Below are 19477 nucleotides of genomic sequence, written 5' to 3'. Positions count from 1 at the left end.
GGGCGCGGGAAATTCCACCGAGGTGAAAGCCTAGGCGGCCGGGTGAGGAAATCCCCATGCCCGGGCCCAGAAACGGCTCCAGGTGGAAGTCACTTGTCTAAAGAGAACAGGGCGTAACGGGGGTCATTTCAGGGCTGTTCTTTTAAATCGGTGAGCACAGTCTGTCCACTTTCCCTCAGTTTATTCTAGAGGCCACACGCCACCCCTGCCCCCGGGAAGTCGCCCGGTTGCGGGTCCCGGGACAGGCCCACCTGGCCCGCGGCGCTCGCAGCATCCGGACCTGGTCAGCCTCGCGCCCCTCGCGGCCACTTTAAGAGCGGCCGCGGCCCACGTGCTCAGTGATGTCAGAGCAGGAAGTGTTTGAGGAAGTCGCGCCGCGCTGCCCGCGTTAAGATTCCCGCATTTTAATGTTTTCAGAGGGGTATCAGAGCCCAGGGTCCGGCCGCCCCAGCCCCGCCTCCCCCGCCCCGGGGAGCCCTCCCCCTGCCCCGCGTCCCTGCCGACAGGTGAGTCCCCCTCGCGGGTGCGGCCCGGGTGCCACCTGCAGGCCCCGCCGCTCCGCTGCCTGCAAGGCCCAGAAGACCCCTCTGTGCCGCTGGAAAGTCGCAGCTTGCGGACTGGGGAGCGTTTCACTCGTGCGGATTGGAGTTCGGGAAGCCGGGAGAAACAGCCCTGGCTGGGATGGCTTCTTGGGGGTGGGTGGCTTTGAGGGAAACCTGCGATTTATGGGAACGTTGTAAAGAAACACGTGACCGAGGGGACGCTCAGAAGTAGGTTCTGTCCCTGCCACCTCGGGCAGAAGGCGGGCAGGCCCGGGCGCCCCTAGTGGAGTCCGCCGGGGATCCCCTCGCTGGGGCAAGGGCGTGGACATCGCCTCCCTCGGTGACTTTCTTCCCTGCCTGATGCCACAGCAACCGGATGGGGGAGGGTGAGAGGGACAAAAGTTTGCCACAACGTTTGGACAAACCAAACACATTAGTTTCTTTACAAAGTAAAAAACCAGTTGTATTTTTCTTCTCTCCCATTCGAGAGCAGTGGTATCTCTTGCCTTCTCCATCTCTTTGAGCTCCATTTTTTTTTCTTAATCCTAACCTTTTTTCCCCATCCCAAATTGCTTACAGAGTTAGCACGACATCAGTATGAGCTGGTCACCTTCCCTGACAACCCAGACATGTGGGGCCTGGGAAATGAAAGAGCGCCTTGGGACAGGGGGATTTGGAAATGTCATCCGATGGCACAATCAGGTAGGCCCTCTGTGCAGCTTGGGGAGGGGCGGGAAGCCAGGCTCCCTCCTCACTGCCTCCACTTTCTCTGATCCTACTGGGCCAAGGGCTCACCTTTGGCTTTGGTCATCTTGGGACAGTGAATAGGGGACTGGGAAGAGGGCTTCAGGACTTCTGAGCTGACTCCAGGTTAGTGGTCTCCAAGCTTTATTGACTATGTCACCTAAATAAACAGTAAAAGAAAAGAGAAGCTCTTAGTCTGTATTATATATATATATATGGTTACAGTAGAATATCATGTACTAATATATACTGATATATGTTATAAAACATACAGAAATAGGAAAATTTAAAGGATGAGGATAATTAAATAGTTTAAAATATTTTAATTCCTTGATGCCAGGAGTTCAAGAACAGCCTGGGCAACATAGCAAGACCTCGTCTCTACAAAAAAGTTTTAAAAATTAGGCAGCCAGCTGGACGTGGTGGCTTACACCTGTAATCTCAGCACTTTGGGAGGCTGAGGCAGGCGGATCACGTGGTCAGGAGATCGAGACCATCTTGGCTAACACCGTGAAACCCCATCTCTACTAAAAATACAAAGAATTAGCCAGGCTTGGTGGGACGTGCCTGTAGTCCCAGCTACTTGGGAGGCTGAGGCAGGAGAATCGCTTGAACCCAGGAGGCGGAGGTTGCAGTGAGCGGAGATTGCGCTGCTGCACTCCAGCCTGGGCAACAGATTGAGACTCCATCTCAAAAAAAAAAAAAAAAAAAAAAAAAATTAGGCAGCCATGGTGCGTACCTGTAGTCCCACTACATTGGAGGCTGATGTGGGAGGATTTCTTGCCCAGGAGTTTGAGGCTGTAGTGAGCTATGATTGTGCCACTGCACTCTAGCCTGGGTGACAGAGGGAGACCTTGTTTCAAAACCATTTTTTAGAAATTATTTAAAATGTCGGGTACATTGGCTCACGCCTGTAATCCCAGCACTTTGGGAGGCCTAGGAGGGAGGATCACTTGAGGTCAGGAGTTTGAGACCAGCCTGGCCAACATGGTGAAACCTCATCTCTACTAAAAATACAAAATTAGCTGCTGTGGTGGTACGTGCCTGTAACTTCAGCTACTCAGGAGGCTGAGGCAGGAGAATCGCTTGAACCCAGGAGGCGGAGGTTTCAGTGAGCTGAGACAGTGTCACTGCATTCCAGCCTGGGCTACAAAATGAGACCCTGTCTCAAAAAAAAAAAAAAAGTATTTATAATATTTGCCAATTATGATGTCTTCCCAGTATTGCACGGTACAAAATAAGCAGATCCACATGAAAGTGAGAATTATTTTAATTTTGTAGAGATGGGGTCTTGCTATGTTGCCCAGGCTTGTCTCGAACTCACGTCCTCAGGCAGTCTTCCCGCCTTTGCCTCCCAAAATGTTGGGATTACAGGCCTGAGCCATGGGACATGGCCTCAGCTGAGGTTTTTTTTTTTTTATTTTTTGTAGTGATGGTGGTCTCTCAATGTCCAGGCTAGTCTAGAACTCCTGGCCTCAAGTGATCTTCCTGCCTTGGCCTCTCAAAGTACTGGGATTACAGCCATGAGTCATTGAACCTGGCCTGTTTTTATTTTTAATTGACACATAATAATTGTACATATTTATGGGGGATAGTGTGATATTTTGACACATAATATGTAATGATCAAATCAGGGTAATTGGCATATTCATCACTTGAAACACTTATCCTTTTTGTTGGAAACAGTCAAAATTCTTTCTTCTGGCTATTTTGAAATACACAATAATTTTTTTTTTTTTTTTCCCGGAGATGGAGTCTAGCACTGTTGCCCAGGCTGGAGTGCAGTGGTGCGATCTTGGCTCACTGCAACCTCCGCCTCTCGAGTTCAAGTGATTCTCCTGCCTCAGCCTCCTGAGTACCTGGAATTACAGGTGTGCACCACCATGCCCGGCTAATTATTATATTTTTAGTAGAAATGGGGTTTCACCATGTTGGCTGGGCTGGTCTCGAACTCCTGACCTCAGGTGTTCCACCCACCTCAGCTGCCCAAAGTGCTTGGAATACAAGCGTGAGCCACTGCGTCCGGCCTGAAATGTATAATAAAGTTTTATTCACTGTAGTCACCCTGTTGTTCTATAGAATACTATAACTTATTCTACCTAACTATAATTTTATACCCATTAACCAGTCCCTCCCTATTCCCCTCCACACCCCAGCCCCCACACCCTCACCCTTTCCTGCCTCTGGTGACCACTGTTCTACTTTCTACTTCTGTGAGATCAGTCTTTTGTTGTTGTTGTTGTGTTTTTGAGATGGAGTTTTGCTCTTGTCATCCAGGCTGGAGTGCAATGGCGCGATCTTGGCTCACTGCAACCTCTGCCTCCCAGGTTCAAGCAATTCTCCTGCCTCAGACTCCCGAGTAGCTGAGATTACAGGTGCCTGCCACCACACCTGGCTAATTTTTGTATTTTTAGTAGAGATGGGGTTTCACCATGTTGGCCAGGCTGGTCTTGAACTCCTGAACTTAGGTGATCCCCCGCCCCCGCCTCAGCCTGCCAAAGTATTGGGATTACAGGTGTGAACCACCGAGGCTGGCTGAGATCAGTTTTTTTTTTTTGAGATGGAGTCTCGCTCTGTTGCCCAAGCTGAAGTACAGTGGCACAATCTCAGCTCACTGCAACCGGCGTATCCTGGGTTCAAGTGATTCTCCAGTCTCAGCCTCCCAAGTAGCTGTGATTACAGCCGTGCACCACCACACCTGGCTAATTTTTGTGTGTTTAGTAGAGATAGGGTTTCACCATGTTGGCCAGGCTGGTCTCGAACTCCTGACTTCAGGCAATCTGCCTGCCTCGGCCTCCCAAAATGCTGGGATTACAGGCATGAGCCACCATGCCTGGCCTTTTTTTTTTTTTAATTTTTAATTTCTTTGGAGACAGGGTCTCAATCTGTCATCCAGGCTGAGAGCAGTGGTGCCATCATGGGTCACTGCAGCCTTGACCTCCTGGGCTCAAATGATCCTTCTGCCTCAACCTCCTGAGTAGCTGGGACTGCAGGTATGTGTCACCACGCCCGGCTGATTTTTTGTTTTTTTGTAGATAGGAGGTCTCTGTTGCCCAGGCTGGTCTTGAATTCCTGGACACAAGTGATCCTCCCACCTCAGCCTCTCAAAGTGCTGGTAATCCCAGGTGTCAGCCTACTGATTTTAACCAACTGAGATCTGTTTTTTATTAGCTCCCACAGATGAGTGAGAACATGCGGTATTTACCTCTCTGGGCCTGGCTTAATTCCCTTAATGTAATGCCCTCCAGGCTCATCCATGTTGCCACAGATGACAGGACTTCGTTCTTTTTTATGGCTGAATAAGAGAGTCCATTGTGTCTGTGTACTACATTTTCTTTATTCATTTGTTCATTGATGGACATTAGGTTGACATTTAGGTTGATTTCATATTTTGGCCATTGTGAATAGTGCTGCAGTAAACATGAGGGTGCCAATATCTCTTTGATAAACTGATTTCCTTTCCTTTGGATAGATACCCACTAGTGGGATTGCTGGATCATATGGTAATTCTATTTATAGTTTTTCTTTTTTTTTTTGAGACGGAGGCTGGTCTCAGGCTCTGTCACCCAGGCTGGAGTGCAGTGACATGATCTCGGCTCACTGCAACCTCTGCCTCCTGGGTTCAAGCAGTTCTCCTGCTTCAGCCTCCAAGTAGCTGGGATTACAGGTGTGTGCCACCACACCCGGCTAATTTTTATGTTTTTAGTAGAGACAGGGTTTTGCCATTTTGGCCAGGCTGGTCTCGAACTCCTGACCTCAGGTGATCTGCCTGCCTCAGCCTCTCAACCTGTTGAAACTAAGGCGTGAGCCACTGCGCTAGCCTTATTTGTAGTTTTTCAAGGAACCGCCATACTATTTTCCATAATGGCTGTGCTAATTTACATTCCCACCAATAGTGTATAGAGTTTCCCTTTCTCCACATCCTTGCCTTCATTTGTTCTTTTTTGTCTTTCTGATAATAGCCATTTTAACTGTGGTGAGATGACATCTCATTGTGGTTTTGATTTGCATTTGTCTGATGATTAGTGATATGGAACATTTTATCATATACTTGTTGACCATCTGTAAGTCTTTGAGAAATTCCTCTTCAAATCATTTGCCCATTTTAAAAATTGGATGATTTATTATTTTGCTGTTGAGTTGTTTGACTTCCTTGCATATTCTTGATATTAATCCCTTATTGGATGGATAGTTTGCAAACAATTTCTCCTATTTCATAGGTTGTCTCCACAGGTTACATAGGTTTACTCTGTTTTTTCTTTTGCCGTGCAGAAGCTTTTTAGTTTGATGTAATCTCATTTGTCTACTTTTGCCTCTGTTAACTGTGCTTATCCATAAAATCTTTTCCCAGACCCTGAAGCACTTCCCATGTTTTCTTTCTTTTTTTTTTTTTTTGAGACAGTCTCACGCTCAGCTGAGACAGGTGTGATCTCGGGTCACTGCAGCCTCCATCTCCTGGGTTCAAGCGATTCTCCTGCCTCAGCCTCCTGAGTAGCTGGGATTACAGGCAGCGCCATCATGACCGGCTAATTTTTTTTTTTTTTTGAGACGGAGTCTTGCTCTATCACCCAGGCTGGAGTGTAGTAGCGTGATCTTGGCTCACTGCAAGCTCCGTCTCCCGGGATCATGCCATTCTCCTGCCTCAGCCTCCCGAGTAGCTGGGACTATAGGCACCTGCCACCATGCCTGGCTAATTTTTTATGTATTTTTGGTAGAGATGGGGTTTCACCGTGTTAGCCAGGATGGTCTCGATCTCGTGACCTTGCGATCTGCCCACCTCGGCCTCCCAAAGTGCTAGGATTACAGGCATAAGCTACCACACCTGGCTACACCCAGCTAATTTTTCTTTTTTGTGTGTGTGACGGAGTCACAAACTGTTGCCCAGGCTGGAGTGCGTTGGCGCGATCTCGGCTCACTGCAACCTCCGCCTCCTGGGTTCAAGCGATTTTCCTGCTTCAGCTTCCCAAGTAGTTGGGATTACAGGCACCTGCCACCACACCCGGCTAGTTTTTATATTTTTAGTAGACACGGGGTTTCACCATGCTGTCCAGGCTGGTCTTGAACTCCCAATCTCAGGCAATCCACCCGCCTCGGCCTCCCAAAGTGCTGGAATTACAGGGATGAGCCACTGTGCCCAGCCTAGTTTTTGTATTTTTAGTAGAGACAGGGTTTCACCATGTTGGCCATGCTGTTCTCAAACTCCTGACCTCAAGTGATCTGTCCATGTTGGCCTCCCAAAGTGTTGGGATTACAGGCATGAGCCACTAACAGGCGCCTGGCCTGTTATGTACTTTTAAAAAGCCAAAAGCCAGCTTCCTCCTCCTGCCCGCTAAACCCCATGCAGTCTGTTTGCACCTGCCTCTCTGTCATTCCTCCCCTTGGCTGCCCGTGGTTCGGGTGCTGAGCCCTCTCGTCGAACAGGCCTCCCTCTCCTGCATGTTCCTCCAGGATGAACTGTAGGCTACCTCCTCCACAAACCTGTTTGGGATGACTTTGTTCCGTGGGAACTGGTTCTCCCGGTGAGTTTCTCCAGGCCGGCTCCTGTGCCGCCCTTCCTGTCTGACGAGAGTAAGTGTCGTCAGGACCCTGCATTCCTGGTCAGCCAGGGTTGGGTCTGGCCTTGGAGTTCCTTCAGTTCTTCTGTAGCAAGTGCCTGACGTTGTATATGTGCTAGGTGACCCAAATCATCCACTCTGCCAGTCCACAAATATTTATCTAATGTCTATTATGTGTACAGTGGTGACTAAAGCAGACCTTTGGAGAAGGGAAAGAGCCATTAGTCAACTAATTATAAATGTAAGCTCCTAAGTATTATAAAGTGCAAGTTGGGAGAAGGACCCAGTGCACTGAGACCTTTCGTTGGGGTGGGATCAGTCAGTGTCAGAGGAGGTTCCCCAAGGAAGTGGCACTTGAACTGAGGTCCTAGTAGAAGTCAGCTTGGCAGAGAAGGTGGGAGGAGAGTTCCAGGCCAAGGGAGAGGCTCCTGAGGGCCCCTGTGGAGGGCAGGTGTGGCAAGTGGGCAGGACCGAAGGCCAGTGTGGCCCGAAGAGAGGATGGGGTACAAGTGCCTGGGTGGCTGAGGGTGGACTGTGTAAGTCAGACTCTGTGGCGTTTTTTGGGCAGTTTCAGCTGAAGAGGTTTTGTTTTTATGGAGGAGCTGTGGAACGATGTTAGAGGGAGGTGCTGTGCCCATGGGAACAGATTGGGAGGGCCCAAGCAGTGGGCGGCGTGCTAGGAAAAAATCAGCTCTGGGAAGAAATGCCCTGATCCATAGTGCGCAGCAGTTCTTATGGGGTAGCTACTCCCACCAGGGCTGACTTCAAGCCACCAGCAGTTTAACAGCCCGCTCCGGCCAGATTCCTGAATAGTTAACAACTAGCTCTCGGTGGCTGCTACTACAGTGTCACTGGCACCGTCCCAGTGATGCAGGCAGACCAGGTCTGAATGTTTTGGAGTCGTCCAGGTGAGAGATGGAGAGGGGTGGGCAGACTTAAACGATATTTAGACCTGGTGCGGTGGCTTACGCCTGTAATCCCAGCACTTTGGGAGCAGAGGCAGGCAGATCACCTGAGGTTGGGAGTTCGAGACCAGCCTGACCAACGTAGAGAAACCCTGTCTCTACTAAAAATACAAAATTAGCCAGGTGTGGTGGTGGATGCCTGTAATACCAGCTACTCAGGAGGCTGAGGCAGGAGAATTGCTTGAACCCAGGGGGCGGAGGTTGCAGTGAGCCAAGATTGTGCTACTGCACTCCAGCCTGGGCAACAGGAACGAAACTCTGTCTAAGAAAAAAAAAAAAAGAGAGAGAGAAGTATATTTAAGGGGTGGAATCAACAGGGCTTAGTGGTGGAGTAGAGGTGGAAGGGAGCAGGAGGAGTGGAGTGCCTGCAGGTCCTCAGTGGATGCCTACCCGTGAGCGGCCCAGGCCAGGAAGCTCTCTACCTTCCTTCCCCATGGGTTCTCCCTAAGTTTGGGAAATCTCTAGGGCTGCTTTGGGTGCTAAGGAGAGGTCTTTGGTCATTGTCCAAGTTCAGAAGATGAGCGTTTGTGTTCTCTGTTGGGGACCCCTCTGTTCACAGCCTCTTAAAAGAAGCAGCTGGGCTATGGTAGTGTTGGTTCCTTAACTCTCATGGTTTTACTCCACATAACAAGTGTGCACTTTCCTGACACTCCATGCATTGTATCTTGTCTGCAGAAGAGGGAATGTTTTAGTTATCACGATAGAAATTACATGAAAAAGCCCCTAAGCATGGGTATCCTCAGTCAGAGATAGTGGCCTGATAATCAGAAGTATCATTTACTGAGAACCTACTATGCGCCAGCATCAAACTACGTATTTATGTGCTTTCTCTCCAGCCCTCACATCTCTAAAAGGAAGTACTGTTGTCTTTGTTCCCATTTTGTAGTTGAGGAGACTGAAGCACAGTCTCTGTGACTCACCCACAGAGGCTGAGCTCGCAAGCAAAGAGGCTAGGATTGGAACCTGCGTCTGTTCGGAACCCAACCTCGTGTTTTTCCATTGTGCCTGTGGCCTCTCCGTGGTGGGGACTCGGGGTGGGGCCTCGGTGTTCCTTAGGCTCTCCTTGTTCCCTACAGTCTGAACCTCTTTGAAGCAGGAAGGGGAAAACACTTCTTTATTGGTTTTTTGTTGTTTGTTTTTTGAGACAGGGTCTCCCTCTGTCACCCAGACTGGAGTGCAGTGGCTCGATCAGGGCTCACTGCAGCCTTGAACTCCTAGGGTCAAGGAGTCCTCCCACTTTGGCCTCCTGAGTAGCTGGGACTACAGGCATGAGACCCCATGCCTGGCTAATTTTTTTTTTTTTGTAGAGATGAGGTCGTTCTATGTTGCCCAGGCTGGTCTCGAACTCCTGGGCTCAAGCAGTCCTCCTGCCTTGGCCTCCCAAAGTGCTGGGATTTCAGGCATGAGCCACTGCGCTTGGTTGAAAAATGCTTCTTTGGAGAACAAAACACTTATAAGTCTTCCTTGTTAGACAAAGAACCCCACATTGAGTGTTTCCCAGGGAGGGAGGGCAGTTAACAAGCGAGCCCCACCAACCTGCTTCCCCTGTTCTTGTGGTTCTCCTGCCATGCGTGGGCCTCACCATTCCACACTGTGTTGGAACTCGCTAAGACCTCCAGCTCAGGGTCAGCACAAACCGCTTCCCAGTACGGTTTAGACAGGCTGACATTTTCAGTGAGACCTCTGTTAAATACAAAGGAGGAGGAGGAGGAGGTAACCAAGTGCCCCCACCTGGCAACATGGTTTGGGAGTAGGGGTGGGAACACGAGACTCAGTCACACAGACCTGGGTTCAGATCCTGGCTCTGTCAGCATCTTGGCTCTGTGGGTCCCCACTTTTCGCATGGATGATGGGGATTCTCCAATATTGATCCCCTCATTGCTGGGTCCCCAATATGGCTGGGCAGGAGGTAGGTCAGCTGCCTTCTGGAAGCGACCCAGAGTACCTTGCGATATCGTCATGTTCTGTGTGCACTTGGCTGTGAGGAGGGCCAGGAAGTGCTGCCTGGAGCCCTGTGGAATGCTTGTTGAGGTGGAGGAGGCAGTGTGTGCACTCTGGATGTTAGAAGGCAGAGTGTTAACAATCCCTTCTATGAAGCAGCACGGACCTGAACTCGCCCCTTCAGGGGACAAGACAAAGCTCACCCCAGCTTATCTCTGTGCTTGGAAGCCTTAAAGCCTCTGCTCCATTCAGTCACTTCTCTAGGGATTTATAGAGCCTGGGCCCAAGCTCTGTCGGGGATACCAGGAAAAAAGGGGCCCTGCCCTTCGTGTGCTTACTCTCTGATCACAGTGATCCAGGGAGCATTCAGGAACGCGGTAAGTGAGTCTAAATCCAAGCACCGAACTGCATGGATAACAATGGCTGCTGTTTCTCCAGGGCATCATATGGCAGCCGAGCTGGGTTCCCTGTCCGCATGATCTCTCCTGAATGCTGGGGAAGGGAGGCTTCTTGGGGTGAATGGAGCTTTAGCAGGATCTGGAAAGGAGGTAGACTTTCGAGGGCCTCGCAGGAAAACAGAGGTCGACTCAAGTGGGCAGAGCAGCATCTCCACGGGGCCAGAAAAGAAAGTGAGGCTGTGGTCGTTTATTCCTGGCTCCCTGTGTTCGGATGCTGTGTTTCATTTTAGCTGACATCCCTGGAGTGGATGGACCCATCCCCATCTTATGGATAAGGACCCAGGGCTTATACATGGGCTCCTAATGCACCTTTACCATGCGGTGGGGGAGGGAGTTACACCTGGACCTACTTGTCTCCGGAGCCCGAGCGCCTAGCTCCCATGGGTGAGGCGGGAGGCCACTGTGCCCAGTGGGGGTCTGCACTATAGGGAGTAGGGTGAAGAAGTTATGGCCCTCATAGCATAGAGCAGGCGATGCTGGGGCCCAGGGTGTGTTCAGTCGACTACCTGCTGAGTCGGGTGAAACTGCAGCTGGATCCCGGACCTGTTGGCTTCCAGCTCTGGGTCCTCCTGCCCAGTCTCTCTGCCCCCAGCCTTGTGCCTCCTTTCTGAAGCACTCATCTCAGGAGGTGGGGTCTGAGAAGGAGGAGGAGGTTGTTACTAATTGTCCCCGTGTCCACAGTGGCCTGGTTGGACGCTTGCCATGATAACGGGACACTGGGCTTTCTGTGCTAAGGGTCTAAACGTAGCTCTTTGCCTCTGTGAGTTTCCCCTGAGTCATTGAAAGAGGTGAACTTCAGGAAGCTGGGCCAGCCCCTTTTGTTTCTCCTGTGACTGGTCTTCAGCTCGCATCTGCCAGGCACCTTTTAGTCTGAGGATGTGCTTCCCCTCTGCCTTTTTTACACCTTATGACACACATGCTTATATACAAGTTTTATGTTTTCATGCATCAAAGGCAAGGAATTGCAAACTCTGAGGACCTTCATAATCACTACATTCAATCTGGACATACAGGGGAACCTTTCTCCCTTTTCTCAAAATACAGACCAGTTTTCTGTTGTTGTTTTGTGTGTGTTTATTTTTCAAGACAGGGTGTCACTCCAGTAGCCCAGGCTGGAGTGCAGCAGCGCGATCACAGCTCAATGCAGTCTCACTGTATTGTCCAGACTTGACTTCCCAGGCTCAGGAGATTCTCCCACCTCGGCCTCCCAAGTAGCTGGAACTACAGGCATCTATGACTATGCCTGGCTAGTTTTAAAAAATATTTTTAGTAGAGACAGAGTCTTGCCATGTTGCCCAGGCTGGTCTCAAACCCCTGGGCTCTAGTGATCTACCTGCCTTGGTCTCCCAAAGTGCTGGGATTATAGGCATGAGCCACCACGCCCGGCCACAAAGCAGTTTTGAGTTTTGTCCTTCACGAGGAGTTCACGTACCAGAAGTTGGGTACTGACATGGCTCAGGCCTAGTCTGGGTTTCCACAGAACTAAGCTAAGACTCAGTAGATTCTAGGAAAAATAAAGTAAGCCAACCTTCTTACTTTACATCTGTTCGAATTCCACTGCTAGTGAAGAACAAACTCCCCGGGGTTTCAGAACCGGTGTTCGTAGCCTGCTTCTGTGCTGTTTTAATTGAATTTCGCTTTCTAGAGCAGGCATGTTTTTAATAACAAAGTAATTCTGTTTGCATTTCTGTTTCAAATGAAACATTACTCATGGAAAAACTGGGAATATTTCAGAATACTTCCTAGAGGCAGATGAAGGCCACTGTGTTAGGAAAAGTTTAAGTGTGTCTGTATCTACAGCAGACCTTCCTAGGCCCAGGAAGTTAGGATTTCACCTCAACTCTAGGGCGAAGCTGAGCTGTCTGTGAGTAGAAAGTTAGTTTTGGTCTCTATGCCCAGATATTTAAAGACTTGTTCAGTGTTCACATTGCTGAGTTCAGTCTTTTTAGTTTGCATTTGGATATTTAAGACTAATTTCAAGTCTTCAGTATCAAAATCTCTTCCTGATTCTGGGTTGGGCCAAGTGACAGCTGTGTATCAGGTCCAGTGTTTGTGTTGGGCAAAAGACTGCAATTATCCAATTTGTAGCTAGACAGATGACCTAAAATCACTTAATAAACTGAGTCATCTAATCTACTTTTTAAATCTGATTATCTGTCCTGTTTCATTTGTGGTAGGTAGAATAATTCCCCCCAACCCCACCAAGAAATCTGCATCCTAATCTCTGAACCTATGACTGGGTGGGGCAGCATGGCAAAAGGAAATTAAGGTTACAGATGAAATTAGGTTTCCTAATCAGCTGACCTGAGATGGGGAGATTGACCTGGCTTCCCTGGGGGTCCCAGTGTAATCTCAAGGGTTCTTAAACGTGGGAGAGGGAGGTAGCAGAGCCAGTGTCAGCTGATGCATGTGAGGAAAATGGCGGGCCATGGCTGACGCCAGGATGGGCTAAGGGGCCACGAGCTGAAGAAAGTGGCGCTTCTAGAAGATGCAGAGGGAAAAGCAGGGAAACAGACTCTCCCCTAGAGCCTCTAGATGGAGCACAGCTTCACCAACATCCTAGCTCTGGCAGACGCACGTCAGGCTTCAGCAGATAGAACTGCAAGGAAATAAGGTGTATTATTTTAAGCCACCAAGTTTGTGGTAATTTGTTCCAGCAGCAATAGACAACAAGTGCACTCTTCTGTGTATTGAAGTTAAGTTGCTGCAGATTTTTTGGTATCTTGGTTTAGTCTCAGTCATTCTGAGGTAGCGAACCATGAGTTACAGTCTCTTTGGCTAAACCATTGCTTGGAATACTGTCCATGGAAATGTTGCAGGGTGGATGGAGGTGGATAGATGCTCTTGGCAACGGCACCTCACGCTGCAGCGGGGCCATCAGTCTCTGTTTGTGGAACCCTGTGTTCCCCACGTCTAAGCTCCTCTGCAAACTCCGCCTAACTGGAGGCAAGTGTCTGTAGCAGTGTCTCAGTGCTGCTATCACAGAGGAACTGAGAATGCGTAATTTATAACAATTTTATTTCTTATAGTCCTAGAGGCTAGGAAGTCCAAGATCAAGGCAGGGTGAAGGCGAAAGGGCAAGATACAAAAAGGGCCAAACTTGTCCTTTTATAAACATCAGTCCCACCTGGGGTACAGAGCCATCAAGTTTGTATCTTCATAAACTGAGAAAACAGAAATTGGCCTAACAGGGCCTCTAGGACATCCTTCAAGTGAGCCACAGTAGGGTCTGGTACAGTTCTGAAATCTTCTCCTACTGTTGGGTACCCTGTGCCACACTGCAGGCGCGGCTCTTGCCCGGGTGTGTGTGTGTGGGTTGGGAGTTTTGTGCTGTAGGTACACAGGAGGATGTTGGTGCAGGTCAGCTTGTTTAGCGGTGGCAGGATCGGCTCTCAGGCTGGGGCTCTGGGAGCTGCTGCCTGGGGCAGCTGCTGCCCCGCAGTTGTCCTGGAGACCCCCCGTGGCCAAAAGAGGTGACAGTGGTGCAGTGGTGACTCCCTTGTGGCAGCTGGAGTGCCTGAGGCCAGAGCCGCTCTCCCTGCTGCTTGTGCCACAGCCTCAGGGCCTGCCTGTCTCCGGCGTCCCCACTCATGCACCAGGGAGAAGAGGGGAGACCGCCAGGAGCCAGTGGCTCAGTTCATGATTCGACAGGTGCAGGAGCCACTGCTGAGGATGCTGCTGGTTACCTGGGTAGAAGTTAAAGCCCATGAAGATGGACAAGTCTATAATTTGACAAAGAGAAGAGAAAACAGCCCATTACTCTGCAGAAAGTAACTCTTTGGCATGTGCACTGAAGGAATTAGCTGTTACAGGAGTATAGTGGAGGGCGAGACCCTCTTGAGTTGGGCAGACTGTGGTGCCCATGCACCTGTGCTGGCAAGTGTAGAGGAGCAGGGCCAAGCGCCAGGGTGGGTGGTGCCATCTGGCTGCAGTGTCGTGGGAGAGCGGCTGGAAATGCAGGTGGGAGCCAATCTCTGCAGGATTTTAAACAGGAGTACTCGGATGACCTGGGTTCCCTGCTCTGCGGGGTTACCAATACCTGCTAGAGGCTTGTTTTCAAGCCTTGAAATATGGGTGTCAGTATTCCCATTTTACAGAAGAAACTGAGTCAGACCAAGTGGTTTACCCAAGGTCACATAGCTAGTAAATGGCACAGTTAGAATTTGAACTAGCCAGTGTTTCATCTGCTATATTATGCTACATTATGCTTGTATTCTGAAAGGACAAAACTCACATGAAATAATGAAGACACTCAACGTGGTGTTCACTATTAGGCTGAACCACATGCAGGTGCTATTTTTGTAGGTCAATATGGTCAATTAGCAGTGTCCCATGGGTCAGCCTAATACAGCAGCAGCCAGGGTTCCGACAGAGAAACCTCTCTGGGCAGGAATGGTCAGCAGAGGTTTCATGGCGGGGCTGGGAATGGAGCAGGGCCCTGAAGCCTCTGTAGTCTCTGGATGGATAGAAATGAGGTGGGAGAGGCTGGGTGTGGTGGCTCACGTCTGTAATCCCAGCACATTGAGAGGGCAAGGCAGGCAGATCACTTGAGGTCAGGAGTTCAAGACCAGCCTCACCAACATGATGAAACCCGTGTCTACTAAAAATACAAAAATTTGCCAGGCATGGTTGCGCATGCCTGTAATCCCAGCTACTCAGGAGGCTGAGGCACAAGAATTATTTGAACACGGGAGGTGGAGGTTGCAGTGAGCTGAGATTGTGCCAGTGCACTTCAGCCTGGGCGACAGAGCAAGGCTCTATCTCAAAAGAAAAAGAAATGAGGCTGGAGCGGTTGGGTGAGAGGTGGGGTGGTAAGGAGACAGCCCGAAGGGCAGGTGCTACGTGGCTGTCGATCGGTGTGTACATGTGACCTCGGAGCACCAGGAGGTGATTGCAGGTGACACCTGAGGACTGGAGATCCCTCCCATGCAGCAGACAGGGTGGGATTTGGCCTGCAGCTCGCTCTGCTGGTCCCCACTGTGCTGTTTCTGTAGGAAACAGGTGAGCAGATTGCCATCAAGCAGTGCCGGCAGGAGCTCAGCCCCCGGAATCGAGAGCGGTGGTGCCTGGAGATCCAGATCATGAGAAGGTGAGGGCCTTGTGCACCCCAAGGGAAAGCTGGAGCAGCAGCCCCTGGTGTGTCTAGAAAGGAGAGTCTTGCTGGGCGCGGTGGCTCACGCCTGTAATCCCAGTACTTTGGGAGGCTGAGGCAGGTGGATCACGAGGTAAGGAGATTGAGACCATCCTGGCTAACACAATGAAACCCCATCTCTACTAAAAATACCAAAAATTAGCCAGGCTTGGTAGTGGGCGCCTGTAGTCTCAGCTACCTGGGTGGCTGAGGCAGGAGAATGATGTGAACCCGGGAGGCGGAGCTTGCAGTGAGCCAGGATCGCACCACTGCACTCCAGCCTGGGCGACAGAGCGAGACTCCGTCTAATTTAAAAAAAAAAAAAAAAAAAAAAGAGGAGAGTCTTAAATCTCTGCCCCTCCATCAGGGCGCCAGCCCGACAGTCTCCACGGTGACTCTGCTGCTTCTAAAGATGCCAGAGGAAGAGCAGCTAAAGTCCACACTGGGCCTTGTTGGGGACTTTTCATCAGTTTCATTATATTAAATAAGTTAACACAGTTATCACAGTGACTTTTCCTTTGTCAGCAAAAAAAAAAAAGCCTTCTTTCCTCCTGTATTTCCAGTTCCAATGTGGTACATGACCGTTCTCTGCTGTCATGCTGCCGCTGACATTTATTCCTCTAGTGTGGAGACTGGGCCGTCCATCTGCCCGGTGGCTGCTGACCCCCTAGCTAGTGAGGTGGGCTCCGAAAGAGCCAGCGAGGAGAACACCAAGCAGGGGCTCCTCTGCCAGCCTCTTAAAAAGAGGAAGTGCCATTTGGTTACATCATGGTTCTATCTGGTTACATGAGTTCCTTCTCAAATCCCTCTCTGTGTGTCCACCTTGGGGTGATGTGTGTGAGTGAATCAACCTGCCGAAAAATAGAGAAAAGAAAAAAAATACGAGAACAAAAAGAGCAGGCACCACTTCGTTTGCCTGCTTGCATGTGTGACACATCCCCCCCATGTGGAGGGCATGAGATTGGAAGGTCTTCAAAGGAGCAGTTTGGCAGCACGATGAGGACTTGGGATGTAGCACGCACAGAAAATGGAAGTTACACGGAGTGTGCCCTCAGGGTCTGAGTTCTGGTGCTGCGGGTGGGGCTGGGTGCACGCCACTGACCGGGGCATTGCAGTTGGCCACCCATCCTGGGCTCTGTCTTCCTCTGTTTCGAAGCCCTGGGTTATCCTGGGCCTTTGTTGCTGAGACCTGATGGGGGTGATAGGGATGGGTCTGGGCAGGAGTCTGGCTCTGCTCTCATCGGTTTTCCTCCTTCCTAGGCTGACGCACCCCAATGTGGTGGCTGCCCGAGATGTCCCTGAGGGGATGCAGAACTTGGCGCCCAATGACTTGCCCCTGCTGGCCATGGAGTATTGCCAAGGAGGAGATCTCCGGAAGGTGAGGCTCCCGCGGCTGCCAGGCATACAGCCTGTCTGGGCAGGTGGGACACCAGGAAGGGGGATGGGAAGACCTTTCACTTCTGTCATCATCAGGAAGCTTGGGGACCCCCAGCAACTCCAGCAGGGCTGCTTTGCCTCTCAGATCCTCTGTTCCCTGCCCACCTGGGGCTGGTGTGTGTGTAAGTCAGAGGCACTTCCGAGAACACCAGGGAAGGGGGAAGGGCGTGCTGCACACTCTGCTGGGATTATTCCAATGACAAGGAAAACTCATCACAGGTTTGGGCGTGGGGAAGGACTGGGCAAGTTCCAAAACAAATGCTTCCTCCCTGGGCGTGTCAGGGCCACGTTAGGCCTTTGGTGCCAGCGCCACTGCTCTCCTTATTAGGAGGGATCTTATTCCAGAGATGGGACAGCACCACACATGGGGGCAGGGAGCATAGAAGAGAGGGAGTGGGATTCATGATCAGAGAGCTGGGCCAGGGCTGCAGACCTGCCCCAACCCATCCGACCCACCCAACCCACCTGACCCACCTGGACTCATCTGTGGGGCTCTGCTCTCCACCTTCTCACCACACCACCTCCTGTTCCCTAGAGTGTTCACTTCTGGTGGGTGGATGGCAGCCCCTTCTGGTCTCAGGGGCAGTTGGGTGCCCTCCTCCCCGTTGTTCCCTATGATAGTACCACATAGCCTGCTAGTACATGTTACCTCATTCGATTTCCAACAGCTCACACATGAGTGCACAGGTATGGTTCCCACATCACGGGTGGATATCACAGCCCAGAAAGGTTGGGCCTCACACAGCTGTAGCAACAGAGACTGGGTCCCAGTCCACACAGACCTAGCCGCAGGCCACCTCTCCATCTCTAAGACTGAATAAGGCCATATAACATGATAACTGGAAGCTCTGAACAAAATATTTTTTTTTTTTTGAGACAGAGTCTCGCTCTATTGCCCAGGCTGGAGTGCAGTGGCGTGATCTCGACTCACTGCAGCCTCCGCCTTCTGGGTCCAAGCGATTCTCCTGCCTCAGCCTCCCGAGTAGCTGGGATTATAGGTGCCCGCCCCCATGCCCAGCTAACTTTTGTATTTTTGGTAGAGGCAGGGTTTCGCCATACCAGCCAGGCTGGTCTTGAACTCCTGACCTCAATGATCACCCACCTCAGCCTCCCAAAGTGCTGGGATTACAGGTGTGAGCCACTGCGCCCAGCCAAAAAAATTTTTATTTTAATTGAAAACAAGGTCGGTTACTCTGCGAGTGCACCTCTTTACTTTGGAAGGGTCACAATAGTGAGGGTGGGAGCCCAGGCGTTTATTCCCTTTCAGTGGCTATTCCCAGACACACTTCAGGTGCTACTCTTACTGTTCCTCCAGGCCCTTGTGCCTCTTAAAAAAAAAACAAAAGCTTTCCACTTTGGGAAGCTGAGACAGGAGGATAGCTTGAGGCCAGGAGTTTGAGACCAGCCTGGGCAACATACCAAGGCCCTATCTCCTCAAAAAATAAAAAACGAAAAATTAGCCAGGTGTGGTAGTGTGCGCTTGTAGTCCCCACTATTTCGGAGGCTGGACTGGGAGGATGGCTTGAGCCTGGGAGGTTGAGGCTACAGGGAGCTATGATTGCGCCACTGCATGCCAGCCTAGGCGACAGAGCAAGACTCAGTCTCATGAAAAAAGATAATCCTGTCTCAGAAGAAATAGATAAATAAAATAAAAGGAAACTTGCCGTGGGCTTGGCCTGCCAGAGTGGCTCTCCCTGGAGATAGGTATGTCCTGGGAGTGGCACTCACAGCAGGATATGAACACAGCCCTTGGCATGACCCACAGTGAGAGATGGGGGAACTTGACAGCACTTTGATTTTTTCCTTATTTTTCTAACCTTTGACAGTCACCCATTACTGACTGCAGCTGTGTGGAGATAAAGCCATGTTGTAGTCAAGTGGAGACTTCCCAGAGGGCAGCCTGGAAGTAGGTGGGATGTGGCCAGATTACAGAGGGCTCTGAAGTGAGGCAGAGGCTTTTAGACTTGGTCTTTGAGGTGGCAAAGAGCCAATGAGCCAGAGAAGAAGAGATGGAAAGTTTAACATGACTGACCTGGCGTGGGTTGCAGGATGATTGAGGGGGAGGCAGGAAGGACTCGCATCCTAAGGAACCCCTATCCTTGCTGTCACCCAGTGGGGTTAGGGGAGGACACTGTTGCCCACTGTCTTGTTGTCTGTTGTTTCCTTTGTTCCCTCTAAAAAGTTCAAATCTATAATACATCTGTGGGCAAGGAGAGGCAGGCTTGGCCAGCACATGGGGACATGTAAGAGTCAATGTTAAAAGTATACATGCTAGGTACGTGAACAGACTCTTGAGGGTTTATGAACATGATGTGAGTTCCTGACGGTGAGGCTCAGCTGGGAAGCTCCTCTCTCTGCCTTCTTCAGAGGCCAGCTCCCAGCAGCACACAGAGCCTCTTGACAGTCGAGGGGGCCAGGAAGGCAGGGGATTAAGGACCTGGGCTTGAGTTTCAGATTGACCTGGCACCGCAATCCAGCACTGCCCTTTCACAGCTGTGCGAGCTGACAGGTATTCAACCGTGTAACCTCAGTTTCCTCCTCCAACATGGGGATTCCACCCGTACTTACTCAGTGGTGGTGGTTAGTATTAAATGAGGTCACGCAGGGAAGGCTTTGCCAAGCTAATCCGTGCAGAGCTCTTCCAGCCCCTGGCACGTAGTCAGTGCTCAGTAACCATTCCCTACTGTTACCGACACCTACGTGG

The 19477-nt window shown here is 50.5% G+C and overlaps 1 protein-coding gene across 3 annotated transcripts in view; it reads left to right on the top strand.

Annotated features, from left to right (window-relative positions):
- Positions 1-337: 337 nt before the first annotated feature.
- LOC105476527 (inhibitor of nuclear factor kappa B kinase subunit beta) overlaps positions 338-19477 on the top strand; it is a 56714-nt gene continuing 37574 nt past the window's right edge. The window contains exons 1-4 of one of the 3 annotated variants that reach the window (XM_011732515.3): positions 338-506; positions 1122-1244; positions 15200-15294; positions 16597-16714. In XM_011732515.3, the coding sequence (XP_011730817.1) occupies positions 1140-1244; positions 15200-15294; positions 16597-16714 (318 nt within the window). In that variant the 5' untranslated portion in view covers positions 338-506; positions 1122-1139. Of the gene's footprint in view, positions 507-1121; positions 1245-3035; positions 3158-15199; positions 15295-16596; positions 16715-19477 lie in introns of those variants that run through there. The other 2 variants (XM_071068329.1, XM_011732517.3) reach the window with 2 other exon arrangements.

This window comes from Macaca nemestrina, chromosome 8, assembly GCF_043159975.1.
Source record: "Macaca nemestrina isolate mMacNem1 chromosome 8, mMacNem.hap1, whole genome shotgun sequence".
Lineage (NCBI taxonomy): Eukaryota > Metazoa > Chordata > Mammalia > Primates > Cercopithecidae > Macaca > Macaca nemestrina.
This window is presented reverse-complemented; position numbering and strand designations above follow the sequence as displayed.